The following is a 25,483-nucleotide window of genomic DNA, read 5'->3' as shown; positions in this document are numbered from 1 at the left end:
ACATATTGTCCAAAATACCCTTCGTAGATTTACCCATTGGTCATTACCCTCCAGCATAAACCCTGCAATTCCCTCTAAGCTAGGGTTTAGGGGAAGCCATACTCTTACTGGCCGTCGTTGCTCTCACTACCAGGCGACTTAAGGTACGAATTTGCATCTCCTTCAACTGCCTTCTTCTTTGTAACATATGCTAATACAGCAGCAATCTCCGACTGTGTGCCCGTTCGCGTTTTTCTTCTTTAGCCGATGTTTTGGTTGATTGGTTGGTGTCATATGCATGCTGTAACTCTAAGTTTGCGAACTGGATATCCTTTTATCTTCGTATTTATTGAAATCATTGATTTTTTTTCTTTTTGAGTTTGGGTTAGATCTATAGTTTCATAAAAGAGCAATAGCACTTGCATTGATTGTACAAATCATGTGATTTCGGCATTTCGAAGAACTACGTGTCGCATTTCAGAGGAGTCTTTGATTTTATAGGTCTTTTTCAGTAGGTGGCTTTGTCATTTGATATTTACTGTGGTTGCTTGATCCCTTTTGAAGTTATTCTGTATCTTTTTATTCATGTCAAATTTTATCAGATCAGCTTTATTATTCCTTTGGTTGAATTTCAATATTCTTTGTATATATTCTCAGTGAGAAATATTACTTGGAGTTTTTAATTACAGTTCATGTTACATTTCTTAAATGGTAAACTATGGTCTCAGATCTGTTTTTGCCGAAATCATAGATTTTTGAATTGGAAATCTTGGGGATTTGCTCCTTTACGTACTTTTTTATTTTGCAGAAGCAGACCTTATTTCCCCAAAAATGAGTTTGATATCTCAAAATGCTGTTTCTAGAAATAGATTAAAGACAAAAACAGAGGACGGTGAGGGGCCTTTGGTTGTGGAAGAGAACAAAGATGTAGAGGATGGAAAAGAGTCCGACTTGGAAACATCACGGGCTAAGAAGAGAAAGAGAGAGAAGGAAAAACGAAGCGAAATGGAGCAAGTGAAGGAAATGAAAAAGTTGGAGAACATTTTGTTTGGATCACTTTATGCTCCTGTTGAATTTGGGAAGGAAGATGAGGAAAAGGTCCAACCTGAAGCCGAGACTGGTTCTGCCGTGTACTTTGTCGACCCTTCTGCTAATAGCATGTTGTCTGTTAATGAAGAGGATGCACAATTTTCAGGGGAAAGTGACGACGAAGAGGAAGCTTGGCAAAAGAAACCTGTCTGGGTGGATGAGGAAGAGGAACAGACCAATGTAAATATAGCTAAAGTTAACAGATTGAGGAAGCTGAGGAAGGAAGAGGATGAGAGTTTGATTTCAGGTGCAGAGTATGTTTCAAGACTGAGGGCTCAGCATGTTAAGTTGAACCCTGGTACGGAATGGGCTCAACTCGATTCACGGTCAAGGGATAATGACCCTTATGATGAATCATCAGATGAAGAAACTCAAGCAGTGGTGGCTTGTGGTTATGAAGATACTGAAGCTGTTGACGATATTCTAAGAACAGACGAAGATCTTGTTGTGAAGAGCAGTGCCAAGTTGTCTCCTGGACTTCTTGAGTACTCAAGACTCATTGATGCAAATGCTGATGAATCATCAACTGGTCCTATAAATTCAGTTCAGTTCCATCGTAATGCTCAGTTGCTACTTGTTGCTGGGTTAGATAGAAGACTCAGATTTTTTCAGATTGATGGCAAACGGAATACTAAAATACAGAGCATTTTCCTTGAAGATTGTCCTGTTCGAAAGGCATCTTTCTTACCTGATGGTTCTCAGGCCATAATAGCTGGGAGAAGAAAGTTCTTTTACAGCCTTGATTTAGTGAAAGCAAAGGCTGATAAAATAGGCCCCCTGGTTGGTAGGGAGGAGAAAAGCTTGGAATTTTTTGAAGTTTCCCCTGATTCTAGCGTGATTGCATTTGTGGGCAATGAAGGTTATATCTTGTTGGTCTCGTCTAAAACAAAGGAGCTGATTGGAACTTTAAAGATGAATGGAACTGTTCGTTCTCTGGCTTTTGCCGATGATGGGAAGCAATTGCTGAGTTCTGGAGGTGATGGGCAGGTCTATCATTGGGATTTGAGAACAAGAACATGCATCCACAGAGCAGTTGATGAAGGGTGCATAAATGGTACAGCTCTTTGCACTTCACCCGATGGAACTTTCTTTGCCGCAGGTTCTGACAGTGGGATAGTGAATGTTTACAACAGACAGGAGTTTTTAGGGGGTAAGAGAAAACCAATCAAGACCATTGAAAATCTGACCACCAAAGTGGATTTTATGAAATTCAATAATGATGCTCAAATATTGGCTATTTGTTCTACCATGAAGAAGAACAGTTTGAAGTTGATACACATTCCATCATATAATGTTTTCTCTAACTGGCCTCCTGCAAATAGGAACCTGCAATATCCTCGATGTCTGGATTTCAGTCCTGGTGGTGGTTTTATGGCTGTGGGAAATGCCGCAGGAAAAGTGTTTTTATACAAGTTGAATCATTACCACCATGCATAGTGTGAACATAGAAGGGGCTGAAATATGTGATTGTAATGTGCTAGTGCTCGAAGAATATTATTGCCTTGCTTCTCTAGTTCATGCTGGTGAATATCTTATGGCAGGCACTAGATGATATCAGTTTTGGCTCATCTTTTCTGTTTTATCATTGGAGCTGCATGTGTTTCCTAGTGATTTATTGATTGATTTTGTGAATCACTTAATAGTTGCAGAACTTTCAATGTTTCGTGCCTGTTGGTTGCATGACACTGATCCCTGCAATAGCTTATCTTTCTGTTGATTTATTATGTTTTCATGTCATGACGTCAAATTTTTGGATAAAGGATACGGTTAAATACCACTAGTAGGATCATGATTATCAATTTATTAGTGGATGTTTTGAATCTTACATGCTCCCTTGTTGCTACAGGTTCTGGTTGAATTTTCAAATCAATTGATTTTGATTTCATCTGGTTGCCTTGAGTTTTTCCTATTATTTGGCAATCAATTCTCAAATGTAAAAGTTCAATTTTGATTCCAGTTGAGCCGTGATACCACCGGATGATCCCTCTCGATCTGAACTATAGCGGCATGCACTGGCCTACAGAATCCCAATAACTTCCTTTATCTATCCAACCATCCAAGAAAGCCGTAAAACAATACGCAGTATCCCCGAAACTCATTTCTAGCTTATTTATTTAAAAAACCTTTCAGGTGGGGATGCAATACTTGGCACAGAAAAAGCAAAACACCGCTTTGGATGCTAAATTTAAAAATAAACGACGGCCTTAGAACAGATGAGCACCATTAGTGAAAGATCAACACGAAAGCACACGTCTAAATTTTGTCTTCCAACCTTTTATTTCTTCAGATTTCTTCAGATCACATACAATTATTCTGCCTTCCAGGTCAAACAGAAATTGTTATATATTGTGCAATGAAAAACATGTAGTTATACCATACTATCCCCACTATTATAGCTCCGACAAAGACGTGCTTGATCCTCACAAAAGGCACGATCACTGCATCTTTGGTGTTTATGCCTCGTAAACATATCTGAGGTTCATCGGGGTATTCTTTGTTAGAAGAGGAATGATTTTTTCCCCACAAGCCGCTGGATAGGGTAGTTCTGGTTAGCAAAACTAAATGGGAACTTTTGGATTTTGTAAATTTTAAAGAAAAGAGAATTGGAAGGCAAAGAATAGCTTTTAATGCGGAGGCAAAAACCTGCACAATTTCAGGTGCATCTTTACTGGATAATATACTAATCCTCCCTTAGAAAACAGATTATTGAGGGCTCACTTAATCACTTTTGAGGGCAAGATTTGTATGTTATCTACACTGAGGTATTTGTTGGCTCAGCCAGAAAAAAAGCTTTTGCTAGAGCCCCTCCCTCCATCAAAGCCACTGGAGTCAGATTTATTTTGTCTGCAACATCTCCGACTGCCCGAGTGTAAGGAACTGCTGTACCGGAATATTCATCCACCTAAGGAAACAATGAAGAAGAAACTATATAAAAAAAAGCACCACAATAGAAAAAAAACAGAAGAAAAAGCAGAAGTATAATGCAGCAAGAACACTACCTCTATAGCTCCATTCTTGGTCATTTTGACCCCCACTTTCTCCAAACCTAACTTATGCAATGAGGTGACTCCTCAAATCCTCTTAGAGACATCTGTTCAGCAACAAAATCTCGTATCTACAAATATACAATAAACGTAAATATTATAACATAATAAAACTTAGGTTTGAGGTATATTAATTAAAAATCTAGCATCATTCATCACTCCTCACACCCTAATGGAAACCCCTTAAAAACTTTTTTCTGCGTTATAAATACATGCACCCCTCTTGCTGGACCATTGAAGATGCCAACTAATTCCAAGGCAATGTATCCACCACCAGCAAATTGCAATTTTCTCAGGCTTCGAGGGCAAATCAAGGGCAGCATCAGAATCTATTGCATATTCACTGCCAGAAATGTCACGAATGAAGGGACGTCCCCCAACCGGAATCAGTATGTGCCTAGCTGAATAAAATTTCCCATCCACATCAACAATGTGTGGATCCTCAATCTCCAGAATTTTCATCAATGCAATTAAAATGCACATCACGCAGTTCACAGAGCAGTAAGAGAGTGGAGTAAGGGTTTTTGGTAGCGAATGAAAGTGAGACGAGAGCGGGTCTGCAATTGGTAGTCTCCTATACAAAGGTTGTTGCGAGCTTTGGAGTTGTAATAGAAGTTGCCATTTCTTTTAAGATTAAAATTAAAATTTAGTGAGTTACGTTCTTTCTTATATCGTGTTGTTTAGAATCCGAAGATAAATTGTATTAATTTCGGATCAAAATAGCATTTGTGCTTTCTACTTTCTCGACCGTTTATGGGGCTCGGTCCCATTGGCATCAACGGTTTTACGAATATTGAGAGTTTGAGACTTGAGCATGCTCGAAGACAAAAAGATTAGAATAATTGTTTTATGAAAACGAAATAAAAATATTGTTTTCCTGTTCAGAGAATGAAACAAAATTTAGCAGTTCGTATTTAGATTTTATATTCTTCAATTTCAATATCAATATCAATGCTAATAATCATTAATTTATCTCCAAAACTCATGATTCCAATCACATAATAACTACCGAGAGTTCTCATAATATTAGACTCTAAAAACAAGAAAAGAATTATCATAATATTACTGAAAAAACAACTTTGAAATGGGAAAGCCATCAGAGGAGTTGTTACACAACAAGAGTCCAAGGACTTCCACCATCTCATACTCTACTGTTGCCGCTGTCGCTGTGGCCTCCTGTGAGTGATTTCAGCCTAGTTTCCTAATGTAATAATTCTAAGTATCATGCACTTTATGATATTAACAAAAGACACGTTAGAATTTCTCTATTTGAAATTTAAAAGTAATTTTAAAGGGCGTGAAAAATTTCTATATTTTCAAGAAATGAAGATAAAATATAATACATTTGTTTAACTTTCGCAGACAACCCAAAGTTACTCACCCAAGCTTTGACAAAGATAAATCCCTGTTGTTTTTTGGTTACTTCATTGAGCTAGTTACAAGCTCCAGACATCTCTAATTGTGTGAAACCTTCTCAGCATCCTACCACCATGAAACTGGACCTAGACCATCATAATCAATTGACCCCTGCAAACATTTAAAATTGAAAAAGAAAAAAGAATTTAAGATCCCGTTGAGAAAGTAATAATGAAAGCTAGTTGACCACATTCTCTACAACACATCCAATACACCGAGATAAATAAATACCATACCGAGTAAATGGGGATACTCCCATGAACAAATGAGCAACTCGCCAGATTTGAACTGGCCAACAATCAAATGCAACGTATTGAGAGTAATCAAGTGAAAACTTTTATAGATCCAGAAAATTGGTGCAATTTTCACGAACCATTTCTCATGTTAACATATTCAATGTATTCAAAACTCTAGATAAACCAATATGATTGCAAGTTATGTTACCAGATTCGTCCAGATGAATCTCGTTACCAAACTAATCACATATTGAACATGGATTTTGTTTGTCGAATGTGATTACAAGTCTAAAAGCATATGAGCACCACATTTTTTAGAGACCAGTAACCTAAAATATCCGTGTTTCTGTACTTTCCTTTTATTTGTTCCCCTTTTGTAGTAGTTGCTAGTGAGTAGCTTTCTCAAAGTAACAAATGTTTTAGTGCTGCAGGCTGTTAGTCTCAAAATCATAAAGGCTTTAGAGATAAATAAGGATAACGATGATGATACATCCAGAGACAACCACCAGCCAAATAATTAAGTTAGAAAAATTATCTTACGTTAATCACCATTGGGGCGAATGGCTTTGATCCTTCTGCTTGCTCAATTGGAATTGAAGGATAATTCACACTGAGAACTCGAAACTTAATCTGGTATTAATAATTTTAAAGTCAGCATACATGAGCACATTAGAAAAAGAGGATGTTGATAGAATTAGCACAAAAACATAAACCTCATCTAGCCCATCAATAACATATTTTGTATCTCCAAATTCCCATATCCATTTGACTTCGTACCTGTAGTTATAACCAGAGCGGTTATAACCAGATCATAAAAGTCTATTTCAGTGCAAAAACATGTAAAGAAAGGACATAAAAAGATATTAGCCAAAAAAAATTATAATTTCATAATGTAAAGACAATTATGATAGAAATTAAGAAAAGTAGAATAAACCAGGAAAGGACCACACCTTCCATAAGGGTCAGGCTCAGAACGAGATGGACTTGGTAAAAGATGACTAGGAACGTAAATATCCTCAAAAAATCCAAGGGACACTGTAGATCATGGAATTCAGAAAACATAATGACTTCAAACTTAGTTGCTTCACCAAGGAGAGAAATATAGTTTACACCAGATGCAGGCTTGTCATGTAACAAGAAATGACAATAGGACTTATCACAAGTAATTATTTAAGGATACTAAAGTTCTTGAATCACTTTGACCACTATATGACAAGCCGAGGTGCAACTCCACTGATTATAACAGACACAAGCCAAATTTAAATAAATGAGTTACAACAAAATGTTAGGAACAAGTTACTTGCTATTAATTTCTTAATCAAGAATCTGAGGAGGATAGTTCAGCCATATTCAGTCTTGATGCTGAGACTTCACAATCTATCATCAGGCCAAGCATGTACCTTTTACAACATGTTGGCTGTTAGCTTGGTTCACTACTATCAAATATCTAGTAAATCAACTGTGCAACGACTCCATGCCATTGTCATTTAAAAATTCTGAGCTTCAACACTCTTCCAAAGACAATTTTAAATCAAAAAGAAAACCAAAAATATACACCACAAACGGAGCAAATATAATACAAGTTAAAAGTGCAATAATAAATATAAATCTTTAATCCAAGACGAAACAAGAAGAATATAAATAGACTATCGTTTGACGAGAAAATCTCTCAACTAATGCAAATGATTGAAAAGAACTCAGATCATACTGAATTTTGGCAAAGACTAATAAGAGTTGGTCCAAATTCAAACCAGAGCAAGACTTTAGATATAAACCATTAATATATAAGCCTTAAATGAAAAATCATATAAGCAGTGAGGCATTGATTGGACATACAGCGCAAACCGTTGGCATCAGATTCTTTAAGTTTGGCAGCAATTATCTCTCCCACAAAGGGACGAAACACCACCAATCTAAACTTCACCTGTTCAATCAACAGAGAGATTGTCAACACAATCAACCTATGATTTACGAAAAGGAACTGTCTTTTACATAAGCAACAACTTATGTAGTCGTAAAATTAAAATTTCGAATGCAAATGGCAAACAAAAGATACAAATGGAAAGCAATCTAGTTCCAAGTGAGTTAAAGCTATACGTGCTTAAATACAAATGGAAAAAAGATAGAAAACAGAACAGTGTGCAAATATACCGTATGTGTGGAAGCACCTTCTCCTGGATAGACAAAGCCACCTTCAATTTCCTTGATATCATAGATAGAAATACAAAGTCCCAGGTTTGCAATAACCTTCATGTACAAAATTATTATCTTCTAAAAATAAGTTAATCGTTACAAAAAATTTAAAGTGAATCACTGAATTGTTTTTGACAAACCTTATCTAAGAAAACATTTTCAAGTTCTAGTTTAATAGCTTCGTTGAGAGGAAGGCGAAGAAGATGAGGTGGCAAACGCAAAGTGTGCTCAATTTTGCTCAGATAAAACATTTTTAACTTTTTCCAAATTGAGAATTAGAAAGCAACTTTCTTCAGAGCAGATGAGACTTGCGTGGCATTTATGGCGAAGGTAGAAACTTCATCTGGGGCTAGGCAGCAGTGCTTAAATTACTTTGCCTTGACCTGTCGTTTCGAGTATTCTGCTTTTCCAATTGCTTGCTGCTGCAGTTATCGTCCAGGGGGGCCAGTGGTGGCTGAGGGTTTAGACACTTTGCTGCAAACGATGTCACTGTATTTTCCTTTCCTTTTCCTATTTTTCTCTCTTTTAAAATGATGATAAAAGGCTAATTATTTAATCTAACAGTGTTAGGATCCACATCCACCAGTTATGAGCCTATTAACTAGTAGCGATCTCTTTGATTTGGATTAATCCACACGTAGATAAAAACAATGAATCATAATGGATTTGGATTATGACCTCAAAGGTCAGTCAGATAAATATAGTTCCCAGCTAACCAATAGTAGCGATCTCTTTGATTCAGCTTTGTAATTTGATTTTGTTTATATTCACAATCAAGCCCCTGAAAAAAAAAATAGTCATTCTTGAATTTCAATAAATGAAAAATGCACACAAATTATAAAGAGAGAATACAGAGCATTCTAAAAAATGTTATAGATGAAGAATTTACAATGATAAAGTTTAAAATAGAATTTACAGTGGAAAAGCTGCCGGTGAAGCTTGGTTTTTAGGCGAGAGAGGAGAGCGATGTTGACAGCAAATTTTGATCTTTTGGTGTTGGATGTGTTGGCCAGGAACGGGAAGTTCCATTGGAGAATTGGAGGTGGTGATGGGTAGAGTCTAGCGTTTTGAGAGAGTAAACTCACCATGAGTTTATCTAGGGTTTTAGTGTTTTATATTTTTTTTATTATTTGATTAAACTTATATGAGTTGATTTTTTTTTTTATTTGATAAATCAAAATATATTTTTGATTTAAAAAAAATTCCGGGTTCGGGTTTGGGGCCGATAAAATCCCTGAACCCAAACCCAAAACATGTTTCAGACTTGGGCTTATTCCCGAAATGGGCACGTTTTAAATTTTGAAGCTTTGCAAGGTTGCATACCCGACTTGTATTGATCGGGCGCCAGTGGGCATGGGCCTCCACAGGAAATGTTGCCATCCCTAGACTAGTTGGTAGTTTATTAATTCTAAAGCACCATTCTCCTATAAGTTGGGTTTTAAGAGTGGGTTATATCTTGTGGGTTCATAATAATTGCAATCAAAATACTTTGATCCTCTAAAGTGGCCCTTGCCCTCTTACAAATCAGTTTTTAAATTTGACAGAGGGTAGAATGTAGGATCCGACATTAACTAGTTTTATTAACTCCAACCACCCTCCACTTATTAGTCCCTTTTTTGAGAATGAATTCTACTGTGGGTTCATAACACAGTTTAGGGGTGGGCATTATACAGTTCGGTTTGATTCTGGATCAGAATCGATCCAAACTGAAACCGAATGGTTCTCAAGAAATAGAACCAAACTCGAACCAATTTCAGAACCAAATCTAACAGAGTTCGGTTTGGTTGGGTCCAGACTGGCACAGCATTTATAGATAAAATTGTAGATTAAATAACACAATTTGTCTACCAAACTGGCATAGCATTTAATCACAGGCCGTGCACAACTACAATTTTGCAAAAAAGAAACAAATTTGGCACCACTAAATCATGTTCTTAGTGAAAAATAAAATGCTCAATGCTGAAATAGGACAGTGGATGTGAATAAGAATCTCTCAGATAAACAGCTTCTCAATGCAAATTTGGTCCCACTCAATACCTAAACAAAAGCAAGTGTGTAATTCATCGTTCCTACATAAGCTCCTAGTCAGCCAAAAACACTCATAAATTTTGAATCTGTGGGAGACAGGACACACAACACAAAAAACCATATCAGTTCTCGGCACCGCCCTAATTATTAAAAGCTAAAAACACTCATAAATCCAGAACCTATTTTTTCATGACCATGCGTGATGCATGCTATATTTTTAACCTTTATCATCGCCTACCATAGCATCTTCATCTGTTAAAAATATATCAAAACACTAGGCACTATAACGAATAATAGAATTGTTACCTTCACCGGCCCGACAGCAACGACGGACAGAGGCTGCAATGGCCGGCGAGATGAATGAGGTAACCCCCGACGGCTGGCGAAGATAAGGCAGAACAGCGTCGCCACACTCGTGAGTGATGGGTGCTGGCGGCGGCTGATGGTGAGAGTGAGACCGTGAGTGATGAGAGTGAGATTGTGGCGGACTGTGCGTGAGGGATGAGTCCGTCACGGCATTGGGCCGTCGGCGTGACCGTGAGAGGCTGCGAGAGAGAGATTGTTGTACGTGAAGCTGCTGTGAGTGATTTGTGCGTGAGGGAGATTGCTGCCACCGTGCCAATCTTTATTTATTTATTCATTTATTTTTTTGGAAATAAAATGTAGGTTAGAGTTAGAATTAGATTTAGAAAGTTATTAGCAATTGAAATTGATTTATATTTTAATCGGTTTGTCGGTTCGATTCGTTTATTTTTGAACCATCCGGTTTTTATTCTTTAAATTGAACCGCATCGAAGAATAAATTTTTTAGTTCGGTTCGACAAAAACCGAACTGTTTGTCATCCCCTAAACGCACTTCGATAATAAAAGATATGTGCCTTTAAAGCAAAATTATTTTGATAAAGAAATAATAAAAATAGTTATAAATAAAATAACTCTTCATTTTTTTTTCCCCTTTTTGGCCTATTGATTTGAACAAAATAGCATCAAACTTGATTTCTTTATTTTTTCTTAATTTTTTTTTTTTAATTTTGTTACTTAAGGTGGTCATCGCCACTACAATATGTTATAGAGCATAAAAGGTATGACCAAAATCACGATGATTATTCTTGCATCTGATCATATTTTGTTCTTCCTGATTGCGAAGAATATTTGTCGTGGCTGAATTGTTGTGGAATGAAAGCTCTGGATGGATGCTTGATGAATGATGACCAGTTAACAAGTAATGGCAGCTTGGCTATTTTTAACAGTAATAATTAATTAATTGGCTGTCAAGAAAAAAGATTTACTATCCTAAATTCCCCCAGCTTCAAATACTCTACGATCAAATGAAGCATTAAAAAGAAAATAACATTGCACAGAGAGGAAACATGAATCAAGAAACAGAAACACAAAAGATAGATTTTACTAAAACAAATTAAGGGAAAAGGCCAAACTCTTTACATTTCTACCAACAGGGGGTTTGGCTTTAGACTTCAGACTATCAGAGGGACAATCCGGACTCTTCATCTTCATCAAGACTGGAAGCGTAAGGAATGTAGAGGGCCCAGATGAGACCAAAAACACCCAACAGAATCCACCCAAGGAGGTTGTTGCTCAAACCAAATGGAAGCCCTGTTCCTTCAGTGCTCATTCTCTCATCAACAAGAGCCATGGCTGGGCTTGACATTGTTGCTGCGCATGCTGCTGCTAGCAGTGACGCACTCATTCCCACGTTTGTTTTGCTCTCTTGCTTTGAAGGCTTTTCCTCCATCGAACATCTCACTTTCCCCTTCACTGCCATTGCTGGCAATCCTGTAAAGATACGACTCGATTGCTGAAAAACTTATAATTGCTTGTGTGTGTTAATTGGTTCAATCGGTGAAATCACTTGATTTAGTTCACAACAATCATTAAGTATTTTTTTTTCATAAGCAGCAATCATTTATTCTCATAACAGCGCGGGATTTGAGATAAAAACAAAATCTTACCAAGAACAGGGGATGATGAAGCTACAATGGATGGCTTGTGCACAAGAACCGAGCGTGTAATCGATGATGTTCCTACGCTAGCAGTGATGGCGGCCATTTTTCTTGGAGTTGGAAGACGAGATGGAGTGAAGAATGAGCACAAAGATGTTTGCTGTGGTCAGGGTATATCAGTTTATTTCGTTGAAGCATCTACAGATTAATATAATGGGGTCCAAGCTTGGCACCACAGAGCATGGATAGGTAGATAGCTAACCTTACATTTGAAATCCTCTATCCACACTAATCCAACCACGTAATTCCACGTGTCGCCCACATCATCAGTTTGCAAGCCAATAGTGGGGTCTCTTTGACACGTGGCCTGTGGGACCCAACCTGCCCAGTTATTTTCCTCTTGACGTTCAGTCTTTTTGCTCTGTATTTGATCAATATTCCAATAATTTCGTACCTCTTATGCCTGTAAATGGTATCGAAATATTGATGGGTGTGAATGATTCATTAAGATATTTTTTGGAAATGAATCTTAACATATAACATTAGTATATTATCGGCAATTGGATTTTCACTTTGAGCCATCGATTGATTTTAAAAATTTTGTCCGTCATTCTTCGAAATTATTTTCTGATCACAAATCGAAGTCCAGATCCGAAATTTAAACCACCCTCATAATTATGTCTTTCACTGAAGATTCAAGGATCAAGCGAGATCTTCATCAGATCTGAAAGGTCAAAAAGAAATAGACGAGCTTGCACGCATTAACGCGTACTGTTAATCTCTCTTTGACCCACAAGAAACAAAGATCAAAACACCCTGTCGTGGAAAATAAATGAATTGTCCTTCAAATCATAGAACAACGAAAAACTTAAATGAAGGCCACTGAGGTATTAAAATTGATGTAAATGAATAAAAATCTTCTTTTTCAGTACAGTTTTAGTATAATGGAATACGTGAAATGGGTTATGTACAAACATCTACCAGCACGGACCCTTCGCACATTTCAGTTATTGCTATAAATCAACTCAACTCCTAAGAGATTACTGCCGGAAAAATTTTCGACTGACTAGAAATTTACATGAGATCAATAAAGAATCAAGTAAATGAGCAACTCCAATAATGTGGTGTGGATCACTTAATACCGGTAATACTAGTTGTCATGTTGCATTATACGTGGAGATTGCACCGCTGCAGAAAAGGATGGTCATAATTTATAAATTTGGTCCAGTATCCCTTGTATTTAGCAATTCCAATCTCCAACCATGGTTTCATGACTCCATCATAGTGTATCACTGCTGCTTGCTCAATGTCCCGTCGAGCAACACCCGAATCATAACCTAGACCAAGTACATGCCATCTCTTGTCTAGAGCCATTGTATGTTTATAAAAAGTTACCCAACCCAAAGGCAAGCTCCCAGCCTTCCACAATGGCCTCTTGTATCCCTGCAACCAAAGTACCAAACCCCAGGTAAGGGGTAAGACATTAGATATTCATTACATATGCTTAATAGATACATTGAAGGGGAGCGCATTTGTACATAGATGGATGTCTGTTTTCATGCATGTGCAAGTGATGTCAATATTACACACAAAAAGGCGTTGATGACCCTTTCATATCTTCAGAAAAACACTTATGCAGCATATGTTAAGCTAGTTACTAATATGCATGCATCCAAGCTTTTGCACCCAACAGTCAGGAGTTAAACCCTGGCCTATCACAATTCCAACAACCCAAGCCATCTCTAAATATAATATGGTAGTCATAGATATGGAAAAGCCTTTTGAGGTCATCATTAACATCCCTGACAGAAGACAATTTTCAAACAGAATCCAACCCACATAACATGACATCATCTTGTCATCACCTCAGTTTTCACTCGGAATACTCTTTTTTTTTTATTACATGAGACTATTGCTCAAACTACAACTCATATTACATAAGACTATATTGATATTTACGAATCAAACTATTACTGGGACCAACTTACATCAATACTTATGGAGCTCTGCCCAGATTTTAACTCTCATTAATATTCGAGCAATGTGTATTCTACTCACACTTGGGTAAGAGAGAAGACTACCTCCACTTAATTATACAATATAATTAAGGAAGGAAATACCCCCACATTGCGCTTGTGGGGGTTCGAACTGCTACCCTCCAAGTCCTAACCACTCGGCCAATCTCACGCTGAATACTCTTAAAGTCTAAACTATGCACAAAAAGAGCAGAAAGCTGAACAAGGCACGAGTTCCTTCAGAATTAGTACAGAATGAAAGATATTTTAAAAGTGACATAATGCATACTAGTATATGATAAAAAATTATCGTCTTGTTGTTAACATTTACATCTACCATTAGAGAAATTCCAGTTATAAAAAAACAAGAGAAAAAGGAGTAAAGTGAGTTGATGAATAAATAATAATAACAATAAATGGAAAAGCTGAGGTATTAGCTCAATTACCAGAAGAAATACTAAATTAAAAAAAAAAAAAAAAAATTCTTATTGGAGAATTTGTATCACAGGAAACTTGTAAATAATCATTAAGAATATTGTGGTAGACCAATATGTATTGTTCTAAGAGATAACAGAGAGAAGCAATTAGTAACGCAAGAAAATGCAAATTCAGGCAGAAGCGTAAATATTCACATACCAACTGTAAGTATTTATGGTACACTGCAGTTAGTTTTCTTTTCCTCCACTCTTGCAGATCAAACAAATTCATCCCAAAAGCCCAAGTGCAAGCCTTGACATCAAACTTCTTTGCAATCAATGGATCTGAAAAGTTTATAAACAAATCCATCCGGCGAAAAGAGGCTTCACTTTCCTTGCAAGTATCCACTGCTCCAATTACTTTCCCTTTCATATCAATATTCCAAAGTCTGCCTAGATCACTCTGCACCACAACATCATGGTCAAAGAGTAGAACCTTATTCAATGCAGGGAAGACATCCGGCAGGTAAAACCGAAGGTGGTTCAGGGCGGAAGTATATCTTGGGTCGTGGGAGTTTTCCTTCTTCAATGTTGCATTATACTTGGTGGACAACCAATTGAAATTGTCTATGCTCTGGATCTGGATAGTTGCTTTGCCAGGAGGATTGAGTAAGAACCACATGGAGATTGCTGGGAGGTTTAGAGAATCAGTCACCACATGAAATACAATTTTCTCTGGTTCCTACAAATAGTTATGTAACAAATATCATCAATCTTCCTTGCATCCAGCACAAATTGTTGAGTCGTATAATGACAAAACCCAGCAGCATCTTATTCATCACAGATAAGGGGTGCAATGACAGACGTGTAGTAACTACTACCTATAAACATGAAAAATATATTTTGGGAGGTGCATCAGCATTGATCAAGTGCAATAATTAGAAGTAAGCATTTCTCATATAGTCATATTTCTACAATCAGAAAAGTCATATTCTTATAATGATTCGAATTCCCTTTAATTGCAAGTAATTCCAGTCATTAATAAAAAGGAAACTGAAGATATGTCAGCAATAATATCACAAATAAATGGGTTAGGAAAACTAAACCAGGAAATTAGGAATGGTTGAAAAAGAAAAAATAAAAGAACTAGGACCAAAAAAGAAGAGGCATTATACCTTTGCAAAAGAGACTGTGGAATTAACAACCACAGCACAAGCTAGAACATTGTCAGAGAAAACAGCATAGTGGTGGAGATCTGGATTGTGCAAATCTTGTTGGTTAGGGAGATGCCTCTCTTCAGGCTGTAGGGCAAAGTATTCGGCTGTCAGCTGCATAGATAGACAGTGAAGGCCTTTTGGGGTGGTTCTAGAAGCAAGCTGAACAAGATATGTAGCTTGATTTTTCTGCAACCGCACTCGTTCTTCAGCATTATAAGTCATAGCACGGAGCTTAGTGGCCATGGCGGAGCAGTCTGGGTAAACATGACTGGCTTTCTCCAGGGTAGCTTCCATTTGTTTCATTCTCCGGAAAGCCCTGCAAAGTCACTGGTATTCAGATCTCATACCTACTTAGCTGGTGATGTCTGTTTAGATTTTTAAAGAAATTTCTCTCTGCAATTTAACTTTTAAGTGACATACAAACAATCTCTTATTCACTGATCGGTACAAAAGAATCTTCTTTCATTACTTTTTTTAAATATCCATCAAATCCATGAGTTAGTTACCAGAAAAAAATGAACTAAGTGATAATATACCTCCTTGATAAATCAGAATCCTTGGTGGCTGCACCCACTGCTCGTTCCACCTCTTTAATTCTCAGTTTCAACTCTTTCACTAAGTGAGAATTACTGCCTGGTGGTGCGAAATTCAAGTATGCTTGGGCTCTAATCACTTGATCTTTCATCTCCTTAATCTTTTCATCTGAAACTCTCAACAATGAAGCCTGTACATTTGGACTACGCCGAGCTCCTGCTTGATTGGTTTGGTCCTGCAACCAAGACCAGTTGAAAAAAAATTAAAAAAAGGAAATAAAGAAAGAAAGAAAGAATATAAAATACCAATCTTCCCAAACTGGTATCTTTTCATGTCATGTGAATATATTCCTATCCTGTTACATCTTGTACTAGACGCTACCACAACCATCTAGACTGTGTTTAAATTCTACACTTCCGTTTGAGTTCATCAAAAAATTTTCATGGATAAGCATACCTTTCCACGAGATCCCGAGGATGCTGTTTTCTGCTTCATTTTCTTATTTTCTTCTTTTCCTTCATCTGTTCCTGGAAATAATAACAGTTGCAAACTAAAGTTAACTTTAATTCAACAAAGAATGAAAGCATTAAAAATTAAGGGAGAAAATATGTTCCTAACAATACCAACCATTATTTTCCAAGATATTAGTGTCTCCAGCATTTTGAGATTGCTTGGTATCACTCTCAGTAGAAGTGCTGTAACTAACTAAGGAACCCAAATCCTCGTCTTTGTATACAACTAGTTTTGGCTCTTTCAAACCTTCATCAGCTTCCTAAACCGCAAAAGCATATAAAATTACACATGTAATTAGTAAAACCATTGAACAAAAAAAAATTGAATAGAAAAGCAAACACATTATACAACAATACATATTAAGTTACCTGCTCAATCGCATTAAGTCTTATATTTTCTGCCCTAAATTTCTGCACCAAATAAACAAAATTGATCCTCAATAACAGGTAAAGACACGACAGCTAAAGTCCATTTGTTGCTGGAAAATGATAAGAAAAGGAAAAAGGTCGAGGTCTTCAAAACACAAACGCCTACAATAGTAGGCGAAAAAAAAGTTTACTTAATTATAACAAGGTTTCGTATTCTTCAGATACCAAAAGTAAGTAACTAAATAAATAACAGATTTTTGTGTACTTTCGTCCTTAATTTTTTTCCAGCAACCAAAAAGGACATACGAAGAAAAGCTTAAAACCAAGATTTAAAGAGATTAGATTCATACAGTAGTAGATAATTCCTCAGCAAAGTCCCATCTTCCTGGCAAAACAGAATCGCAAATGCAGAGAAACAGGATCAATCAATACGGCACATCAAATGGATAAAAAATAAAAAATAATAATTAAAATGTAAAACAACTGCATATGCACATCGAAGGGCGAGCAAACTCAGTAATACAGTGAAAATTGGATTATTAAGAATCAAAATCACTTTCCAAATCATCAACATACAATAAAAAAGTACGCAAATACACTTCCATATTAATCATCCACAAATCTCTACCATCACTAAAGCTTACTTTTATCACGTACATAAGACGGATACATTCATATATACTTAAAATACATATATGGATATGTGCAAGGAAGTTTACCGATTGAAGTGAAGACTTTAAGCCTGTTAGAGACGAAAATGACTGGAGCGATCACAGAAACAGAGAGCAAAGCGAGGATCGAAATCCTCTGCCATCGACGAACTTGATTCATCAATAACAATCGCTATTTATTAAAAAAAAAAAAATCTAAACTCAATCCTCACTCTATCCAAGGTACTGTAGTTCTTATTATTATCTTTTTTTTCTCCGTCGTTTTCCAAAAAGCACATCGCATAGATTCAAAATCTCAATATTCGATGTTTGTATCGCAAGGAATTATAAAGAATGATTTATACTAGGGTTTCAGGTTCCCTTTTCCGTTGCTTTGCGTTTTTGGGAAGGAAAATATATTGTTAGGAAAATAAAGCTGTTAGTTTCATGTTCGGGTCTGTGAGGAGGGAGGTTGCCTTTTTACTCATTATTATTTTTCTCTTATCAGGTATTTTTTATTTAATGTTAATAAATTTCTGATTCGGGATTGGGATTTATCATCTATATCTATATCCCTTGCTTGGGGATTTCAGCGTTGAGATTTGCGACGATGATGAGGGGAGGGGTATGTATCTCAGCCGTTGATTTTGATGAAAATATGATGGTCTTTCATTTAGGTCAAACGCGGTTCAAGATTTTTTTTTTTTAATTTTGAAATCACGTTTAATTAATTCTTTGCAGCGTGGAAGATGGAAATGGCTTGAATTCGGGTATTTGAGTACTTGATTAATAATTAAGCAAGATGATAGAGTAATTAATAAAAATTGAAAGGGGCAAGGTTACTAATGATTACATTAACGTAACGAAAACAAATGTAAGGACAAGCCACGTGTCTTTTAAGTAGGCTGGCTCAAATTATCTTAAAGTGGGGCGACCGAATGCAGAATGTGTGAGTATGCGACCTTTAGAGCGGTAGCGGCACTCTACTTAAAAAAAGTTCACTAAAATGTTTTGTGCATTGATGATGGCAGCAAAATGTCGAACTGCCAATCTAGTAATTGGTTGTGTGTTATTTACTTATTTGTCTTCTTGTTAGTTGTTACCCTCTCGGCATGTGCTCTATATTTACTCCATCGTGCCAAACGCGTTGGTTTCGGTGACCAGATTATGACCTAACACTTTGAAACTTATGACTCTCGAGAGTATCGAATTTCGATCGAGTGTGGGTGAAGGTTCCATTAAAAAATTCTAAATACAAGGAATATTTGTAGTGTCTTATCCGAGGTTGCGTTTGTCATACAATAGTCGGTCACTTGGATCGCGGGGTTGTTATTCTTGTTGGTATATGTGTTTTGTAATGGGCCTTGCATGGCCCAATGATTAGCTCTGTTATGCAATTATGGGCTTAAGCCCACTTTATTTCGGGGGGGGGGGGGGGGGGGGGGGGGGGGGAATTAGAGAGCAAATGGTATTACTGATAGTTGACCCACTCTTTTTGTATCGCCAGCCCCAAAAATTTCTCATTAATCTTATTTATTTTGCAAATTATCCCTAAAAATAAGAAAGTATTTTTTTAAGTACTTTTTATTCTCTCTCATTTGTTCCCTCTCTTAGTCTACTGGATTATCAATTTCTGAAAACTAAGCAAAAGAGAATTGATGTTGAAATGATTTATAAGAGAGAGGGGATTAATACCAAGAAGCCTGAAAAAGTTATAAGGGAGAAGAATCTTAATGCTCCTATAGAGAAGAAACCTAAACAGACCAAAATCCTCTCTCATCCTCTTTATATTTTGGTTTGTCAATTTAATTAATCATTCCTGTTAGTTTCTTTTACAAAATTTGTGCTGTTCACTTCGAAATTGGAAAGTTAATGCGGCTCGGGTAATTCGTTGATGTGCATGTGATTTCGGTGGCACTGGCACAGACAGCCACACTAATGAATAGAGAGGTTCAAGGCCATGCAATTGAAGTTTATGAGAGAAAAGCACAAGAATGATTTGAAAAATAAGTAAAAACAAATTAGAAAGTGGGCGTTGGGGAGATAAATAAATAGGTCGAATAAACCAAAAATAAAAGGTGAAGCCAACGCGTCGTGGTCACTTTGCATGAAGCCTTTTTCCTCAATTGTGCATTACTCTTCGTTGCCGTATCGGCTTGCTACACTTTGCTTTTCAGATGTCTCGTAAAAGTTTTTTGTTCCGTGGCTGAAAATTGGCGATGCAGTGATATAATATCATTTGTAATATTTTTATCATCATTCTCAATTCATTGTAAAATTACTAATGGTGTGAGTGTGATCGATCTATTTTGTATTAGGCCCCTCTTAGTTGCTTGAAAACTTTTTGCAATCTTATTAAGAGACAGATTAGAAAACACAAACCTAATTAATCGAAACTGACCGGCGAATAGCAATTGAGATTAGTTGTCATGGTCATCTGCGCACTGCATACGTTAATATGGAATGTGAAAGAGACATTGGAATTTCGGACTTTCTTCACGCGCTGTGAGAAACAATTTGTTAGCTTCATTTCCGCAAAATTAAAAAATAAATAAAATTCAAAACAAAATTTAGTTCTTCTTAATTAAAAGCTGAAACAGTGTTGCTTTTACTTGCCAGGTAAGATTTATAAATTAATTTTTACCGGAAAATGCGAGTGGCTCACGCGCCAAAAATAGGGAGTAAAAGAGAGTAAAACCAACGCAAACTTCACGACTTACCTGTTCAAAACCCGTTCCCTCTATTTTTAACTTACAGGCAGCACGCCTGCAACACTCCCACTACCAGCCACTAAAAAGCCATGCAAATATCTTCTCAATTTAACTTCCATCAAAATCCTCTCTCTCTCTCTCTCTCTCTGTCTGTCTTTGTCTCTTCTGTTCTTCATTTTTCTAACTCTCATCAATTCTTTTGAACCCACCAGTTAATTCACATTCACATCACACACTCAAGTCTTTCTATTTCCTGCTCACACTCATCTTCTGATATTGAATTATTGAAAATGAATAGAGACGGCCTCGTGGTGACGGCGGTGGATCAATCGTCGTTAAAGAAAAAAACGGCCGTTTCGAGCAGCTGGATTCTGCTGGACCGCGAAGCACAGAGCACGACTCTTGATGTGGATAAGCACGTCATCATGCGGCGAGTTCAGATTCATGCCAGAGATCTTCGGATTCTTGATCCTATGTTAAATTATCCTTCTACCATTCTCGGCAGAGAAAAAGTCATCGTACTCAATTTGGAGGTGAGCTTTGTCCTTTCGGTTTATTTGCAAAACGGTGTGTTTTGTACTTTTACTTGCAACTTTTTGGTCGGCTGACTTTGTTTTGTTTATGCGTTTCTGTTGTAGCATATTAAAGCTATTATTACAGCGGACGAGGTAATTTAACTTCTAATTAATGTTTTTGAATTCTCCTTCTTTTCTTTTTTCTTTTTTCCTTCAGTTCTTAAACCCTTTTTTTTTTTTTTTCTTGAGGCGAAAGAAATTATTTGTTTTGAGATAGGTGTTGCTTAGAGATCCAATGGATGATAATGTGATTCCCATTGTAGAGCAACTTCAAAGACGATTGGCTTCGGATTATCCGATAAGCCAAGGCCAAGGAGAAGAAGAAGACAACCACCCTGGGGTGCGAAATAATTTTGAAACCGGTGAGCGAAATAATTTTGAATATATCTAATTCAATGAACTTAGAATTGTCTGTTTGATAATATATGGTGTTACGAAGAAAAGTTTCATTTTTTTGTTGTCATTTTGTAAAGTTTGTAATTTAAAGATGATGCTTTTCTTTGTTTCTGTCTTGTGCAACGTAGAATTTCCTTTTGAATTTCGTGCATTAGAAGTTTTTCTAGAAGCCATCTGTAGTTTTCTTGATGCGCGTACAAGGGAATTGGAGACCGATGCTTATCCTGCTCTAGATGAGTTGACTTCCAAGGTAATGGCCTTACGACGACCTGTCTCACTTGCTTCGTTCTAATAGTTGGGTAGGCTAAAACTGTTGATTGCGAATTATCTTTAGCTGAAACCACTTTGATTGGAGTATATTAAAGTAAACCTGTCAAAACTGCTCGCCCTAGCAGATCTATTGAAGGATTCAGTTGCTTTCTAATATTTTATAGTTATCACCTTTACTCGAAATGTTTAATTTTCACAATTTGTGTTGGAGTTTAGGTGGCATTCTTTTACTCCATTTGCTAAACACTTATCACAATTCATCCAGATTAGCAGTCGTAATTTGGATCGGGTGCGTAAATTGAAAAGTGCGATGACAAGGTTGACAAATCGGGTTCAAAAGGTATGAGCAATTGTTCTTTCTTATTTACATGGCATTGTACCTTTAGCATTGGAGTGAGTTCTTCAATCTTCTAATGATTAATTTCCATTTTTCCTATGTACAATTGGTTAAGTGCTATTTTGCTTGCATATATCTGCTTTAGAGAAAGATTACAAACTAATAAAGGTTTTGTCTTCACGAGGGACTGTCTTTAGGGAGTCTTATGACTCTGGGAAGAGGTTTTCCTGTGAACAGTTTAGCAGCTTCTTTGTGCCTTAGGAAGGAGAAAGCACATTGCAAAATCTTGAGTTCAACTGTGAAAATAATATTGACTAAAATACACCAAAATTATGGAATGCAGTCCTGGAAATAAGCTCCATTATATACCTTCTCTGGTTTTGTACTTCCAATTTATAGATAAAGTGAATGTTTGTGCCCTGAGATTGGATTTAAAATTTTCAAAACATTTTTTTTTTCCAGGTCAGGGATGAACTTGAACAACTGCTAGATGATGATGATGATATGGCGGACCTTTACTTATCAAGGAAGTTGGCTGTAGCATCTTCACCTGTCAGTGGTTCTGGTGCTCCCCATTGGTTTCTTAACTCTCCCACCATTGGTTCTAAAATATCAAGAACGATAAGCAGGGGGAGCATGGAAACAACTCAAGAGGAAAATGATGTTGAGGAACTTGAAATGTTGCTTGAGGTTATGAAGTCATCAACTTGTCATAGCTCTTATTTAACATTTCAAATTTGAGTTGGACGTTGGATTTCTTTTGCAGGCTTACTTTATGCAAATTGATGGGACATTGAACAAGTTGAGCACGGTTAGCACCATGCGCATGAAATTCTCTTCTTGTTACTAGATTATAAATAAAAAAAAGGAGAAGGGAAGGCAAGCTTGAGGTTATGTGTAATGATGTAGAGAGAGCAATTTTTGGGAAACAATCTAGCATCTTATTTTTTACGCTACTAGTGCTAATAAATCTTTTCTTAACAGCTGCGTGAATATATAGATGACACAGAGGATTACATTAATATTCAGGTGAGTCAAACCACCTAGTGTCAAGATTTTGATGTAGTGAAAGCGATAAAAATGTGGAGGAAGGTTTTTAATAATTGAACTGCCTAAGGTATGTGGACTCAGAACAAATGTTTTGATATTTCATTTATTTCTTTTTGCAGCTTGATAACCATCGAAATCAGCTGATTCAGGTAATGTCCTCTGAATCTGGTCAAATCCTTTGTCTCTGTTTGTCTTTCAGTACCTCTTCTCATCATTATACTGGTGCTTTATTGGTATTATTATTTCTGAGAGCTGTTTTATTTGGGTTGTAACGATATAAAAATTTATTTATCATGTGCTCCAGTTAGAGCTTTTCCTATGTTCTGGGACTGTTTGCTTGTCTGTGTATTCTTTGGTGGCTGCAATATTTGGCATGAACATCCCATATACATGGAAGACAGGCCATGGATATGTATTCAAATGGGTATGTATAATACATCTCCTGATCACGAATATAGCATTCCAAGTCTTAACCAAGGCAATTTTACAAGTTCTTGAAATCAATTTTTGCACTCTCCTAAATTTTTGTTACTTCAGGTGGTCGTCATCACAGGTATTGTTTGCGCTTTGCTTTTCTCAATAATAATCTTCTATGCTCGACACAAAGGTCTTGTTGGGTCTTGAAAATTGTAGAATATTTGAAAGGAGATGCAAGATAAAGTTTGTAAGATTACTTGGGAAGAATGAGATGCTATACTACCTGGTTGTGAATTTGAGGGCCAATAGCAAGTGAACGTCTGCAAGCTGTGTTTATAATCATGTTTTGGATACAACTGATTATCAGGTCCTAACATGCTTGGTCACTGAGAAAAGTGGTTGGTTTACAAGAATGGTGAGATTGCGTTGCATGGGTAGGTGACTTGTCCCTGCTTTCAGGTACAACTAAGTGCAAGAAATATCAAGTTGTTATGTATGAAAGTTTTCGATTTATTATGCATCTTACAACTTTTGATGATAACAATACCCAATGCGGTGGATCGCTGGGACAGCTTGATTTCTTTGTCAAGTGGGCATGTAAACACTCTTTGTCTAAAGCAAAAATCATAAAAGTGCTGTTGTTTCAGAAATTTTCATGTTCCTCTGATTATGTTGATTTACATTTTGATCCAAATGATTGCATGTTGAGACTTCTTGGGATAGCTTGGAACTGGATGAGGATGGTGTCGCCGTGTATGACTACAATATGCATGGTGTATTTTGTTGATTTTTATTTTTTTTATGCAACGCATTTCTGTTCAAACTGCTTTTAACAAAAGCATCCCTACCATGTCTGTAGATGTAAGAACAATAAAATCACTTAGTTTTAATAACAGGGAGGAAATTCACACCGTGTAAGAAGGGAGTAAAGAAGATCTCGTTGCTTTAATAACATGGAGATATATCAAAAAATGAAATAATATTAATTACTAAGGCTTTGTTTGTTTGGTACTACAGTGCTATGTTAAAGGTCTAATTATGGTGGGAAAGTCAATAGGTATTTAAGAAAAATCATTAGCTGTCAAATAGAAATTATTTGTTATGATTTTTAAATTTTATTTTAGTAAATAGTCATGGGAAATAGTCAGTTGCGTATCAAAGTGGGTATAAAAAATTGATAACAATTGTAGCCTAAGGGTAGACGCTTGGCTTTGTTGTGATGTCAATATTTGGTATTGGCGTTGAATAGCTTTTTAAGATAGTTTGTAATAATAAAAAAAAAAAAAAAGATAGTTGGTAAATATTCGTAACTATCATGCAAAACATATCAAAAGTCTCCACTTCTAAAATGCTCGGAGATTGTCTAAAAGTACTCTTGGCAAGCCATCTATATTAGGTCCCGTTTAGTACAGTTTTTCAAATAGAGCTTATTTAAGTAGAACTTTTGACAATAAAGTTTTTATCTAAAAAAAATTAGTTGTTTGGTTGTCAATAAGAGCTCTTATTAAAAATTTATGAAATTATTTTAATAAACAAGTTTTTTTAAAGTTATTTTATGAAAAGAATAAAATAAGATTGTCAAATAAATAGAGAATGTTTTGGATATTTTAACATTTAAAAAAAAAATTAACCTCTACTCCCAAAAGCCCAAAATTTGAGTTTTTGCTAGTAGAAACAAAATAGCTTATTTAAGCTCTAAAAGCTATACTAAAAAAAAAAAAAAACAACAATAAAAATTATGATAAGAGCTTATGGAATTAAATAAGCACTTGTGGCCATTAGATAAGACATACCAAACAGACACTTAATAATAGTTGGCGAAAGCTTAAAAAGTTTTTACAAATATTTAAAAGCACCATAAATAGCGATATATTGCGTCACTTATGTTACTATTTATTTTTTTTATTTAATATTTAGTTACTAAAGTGGGAAAAAAATATTTTGACAACTTCTTATAAGGGTAATGTTGTAATTTACACGAGCGAGCGATTAGCGTCAATGAAAAATAAAAATAATAAATAATTAAAAGATAGCGTTATTTGAATCTACTAAATCTTTTTATGCACTC

The 25,483-nt window shown here is 36.3% G+C and overlaps 5 protein-coding genes across 11 annotated transcripts; 2 read left to right on the top strand and 3 right to left on the bottom strand.

The window, feature by feature from the left end:
- The first annotated feature begins 45 nt into the window (after positions 1-45).
- On the top strand, positions 46-2,869 carry LOC18045869 (U3 small nucleolar RNA-associated protein 18 homolog). Of its 2 annotated transcripts, none has more exons than XM_024188869.1 (2): positions 46-143; positions 794-2,869. In XM_024188869.1, the coding sequence occupies exon 2, from the start codon at positions 811-813 to the stop codon at positions 2,503-2,505; it is 1,695 nt and encodes a 564-aa protein (XP_024044637.1). In that variant the 5' UTR covers positions 46-143; positions 794-810; the 3' UTR covers positions 2,506-2,869. The 2 variants fall into 2 exon arrangements, with proteins under 2 accessions (XP_024044637.1, XP_006443914.1); XM_006443851.2 differs by having other exon boundaries at positions 788-2,869.
- Positions 2,870-3,320: 451 nt separating this feature from the next.
- LOC18045868 (DNA-directed RNA polymerase III subunit RPC8) lies at positions 3,321-10,750 on the bottom strand. Of its 6 annotated transcripts, none has more exons than XM_024188984.1 (11): positions 10,292-10,750; positions 8,098-8,738; positions 7,916-8,011; positions 7,601-7,688; positions 6,715-6,799; positions 6,478-6,541; positions 6,305-6,394; positions 5,494-5,639; positions 4,068-4,183; positions 3,712-3,970; positions 3,321-3,598 (listed from the first exon to the last, which is right to left on the bottom strand). In XM_024188984.1, exons 2-8 carry the CDS (start codon positions 8,206-8,208, stop codon positions 5,595-5,597), a joined length of 579 nt encoding a protein of 192 aa, XP_024044752.1. In that variant the 5' UTR covers positions 8,209-8,738; positions 10,292-10,750; the 3' UTR covers positions 3,321-3,598; positions 3,712-3,970; positions 4,068-4,183; positions 5,494-5,594. The 6 variants fall into 6 exon arrangements, with proteins under 6 accessions (XP_024044752.1, XP_024044753.1, XP_024044751.1 ...); XM_024188985.1 differs by having other exon boundaries at positions 3,787-3,970; XM_024188983.1 differs by having other exon boundaries at positions 3,321-3,970.
- A 566-nt stretch (positions 10,751-11,316) lies between these two features.
- On the bottom strand, positions 11,317-12,182 carry LOC18045866 (photosystem II reaction center W protein, chloroplastic). Its single transcript, XM_006443849.2, has 2 exons — positions 11,956-12,182; positions 11,317-11,779 (listed from the first exon to the last, which is right to left on the bottom strand). Exons 1-2 carry the CDS (start codon positions 12,050-12,052, stop codon positions 11,469-11,471), a joined length of 408 nt encoding a protein of 135 aa, XP_006443912.1. The 5' UTR covers positions 12,053-12,182; the 3' UTR covers positions 11,317-11,468.
- A 646-nt stretch (positions 12,183-12,828) lies between these two features.
- On the bottom strand, positions 12,829-18,161 carry LOC18045865 (probable galacturonosyltransferase 6). Its single transcript, XM_006443848.2, has 9 exons — positions 17,729-18,161; positions 17,360-17,394; positions 17,010-17,051; positions 16,756-16,900; positions 16,585-16,655; positions 16,131-16,363; positions 15,553-15,910; positions 14,598-15,119; positions 12,829-13,389 (listed from the first exon to the last, which is right to left on the bottom strand). The coding sequence occupies exons 1-9, from the start codon at positions 17,838-17,840 to the stop codon at positions 13,114-13,116; spliced, it is 1,794 nt and encodes a 597-aa protein (XP_006443911.1). The 5' UTR covers positions 17,841-18,161; the 3' UTR covers positions 12,829-13,113.
- A 2,267-nt stretch (positions 18,162-20,428) lies between these two features.
- On the top strand, positions 20,429-24,045 carry LOC18045864 (magnesium transporter MRS2-I). The gene is made up of 11 exons (XM_024189934.1): positions 20,429-20,903; positions 21,009-21,038; positions 21,163-21,307; positions 21,470-21,591; positions 21,877-21,951; positions 22,411-22,638; positions 22,715-22,759; positions 22,933-22,977; positions 23,118-23,147; positions 23,303-23,422; positions 23,536-24,045. The coding sequence occupies exons 1-11, from the start codon at positions 20,661-20,663 to the stop codon at positions 23,620-23,622; spliced, it is 1,170 nt and encodes a 389-aa protein (XP_024045702.1). The 5' UTR covers positions 20,429-20,660; the 3' UTR covers positions 23,623-24,045.
- Positions 24,046-25,483: the final 1,438 nt, after the last annotated feature.

Source organism: Citrus clementina, unplaced genomic scaffold (assembly GCF_000493195.1).
Source record: "Citrus clementina cultivar Clemenules unplaced genomic scaffold, Citrus_clementina_v1.0 scaffold_3, whole genome shotgun sequence".
NCBI classification, from domain to species: domain Eukaryota; kingdom Viridiplantae; phylum Streptophyta; class Magnoliopsida; order Sapindales; family Rutaceae; genus Citrus; species Citrus x clementina.
Note: the sequence above shows the minus strand (reverse complement) of the source record. Positions and strands in the feature narration are given on the sequence as shown.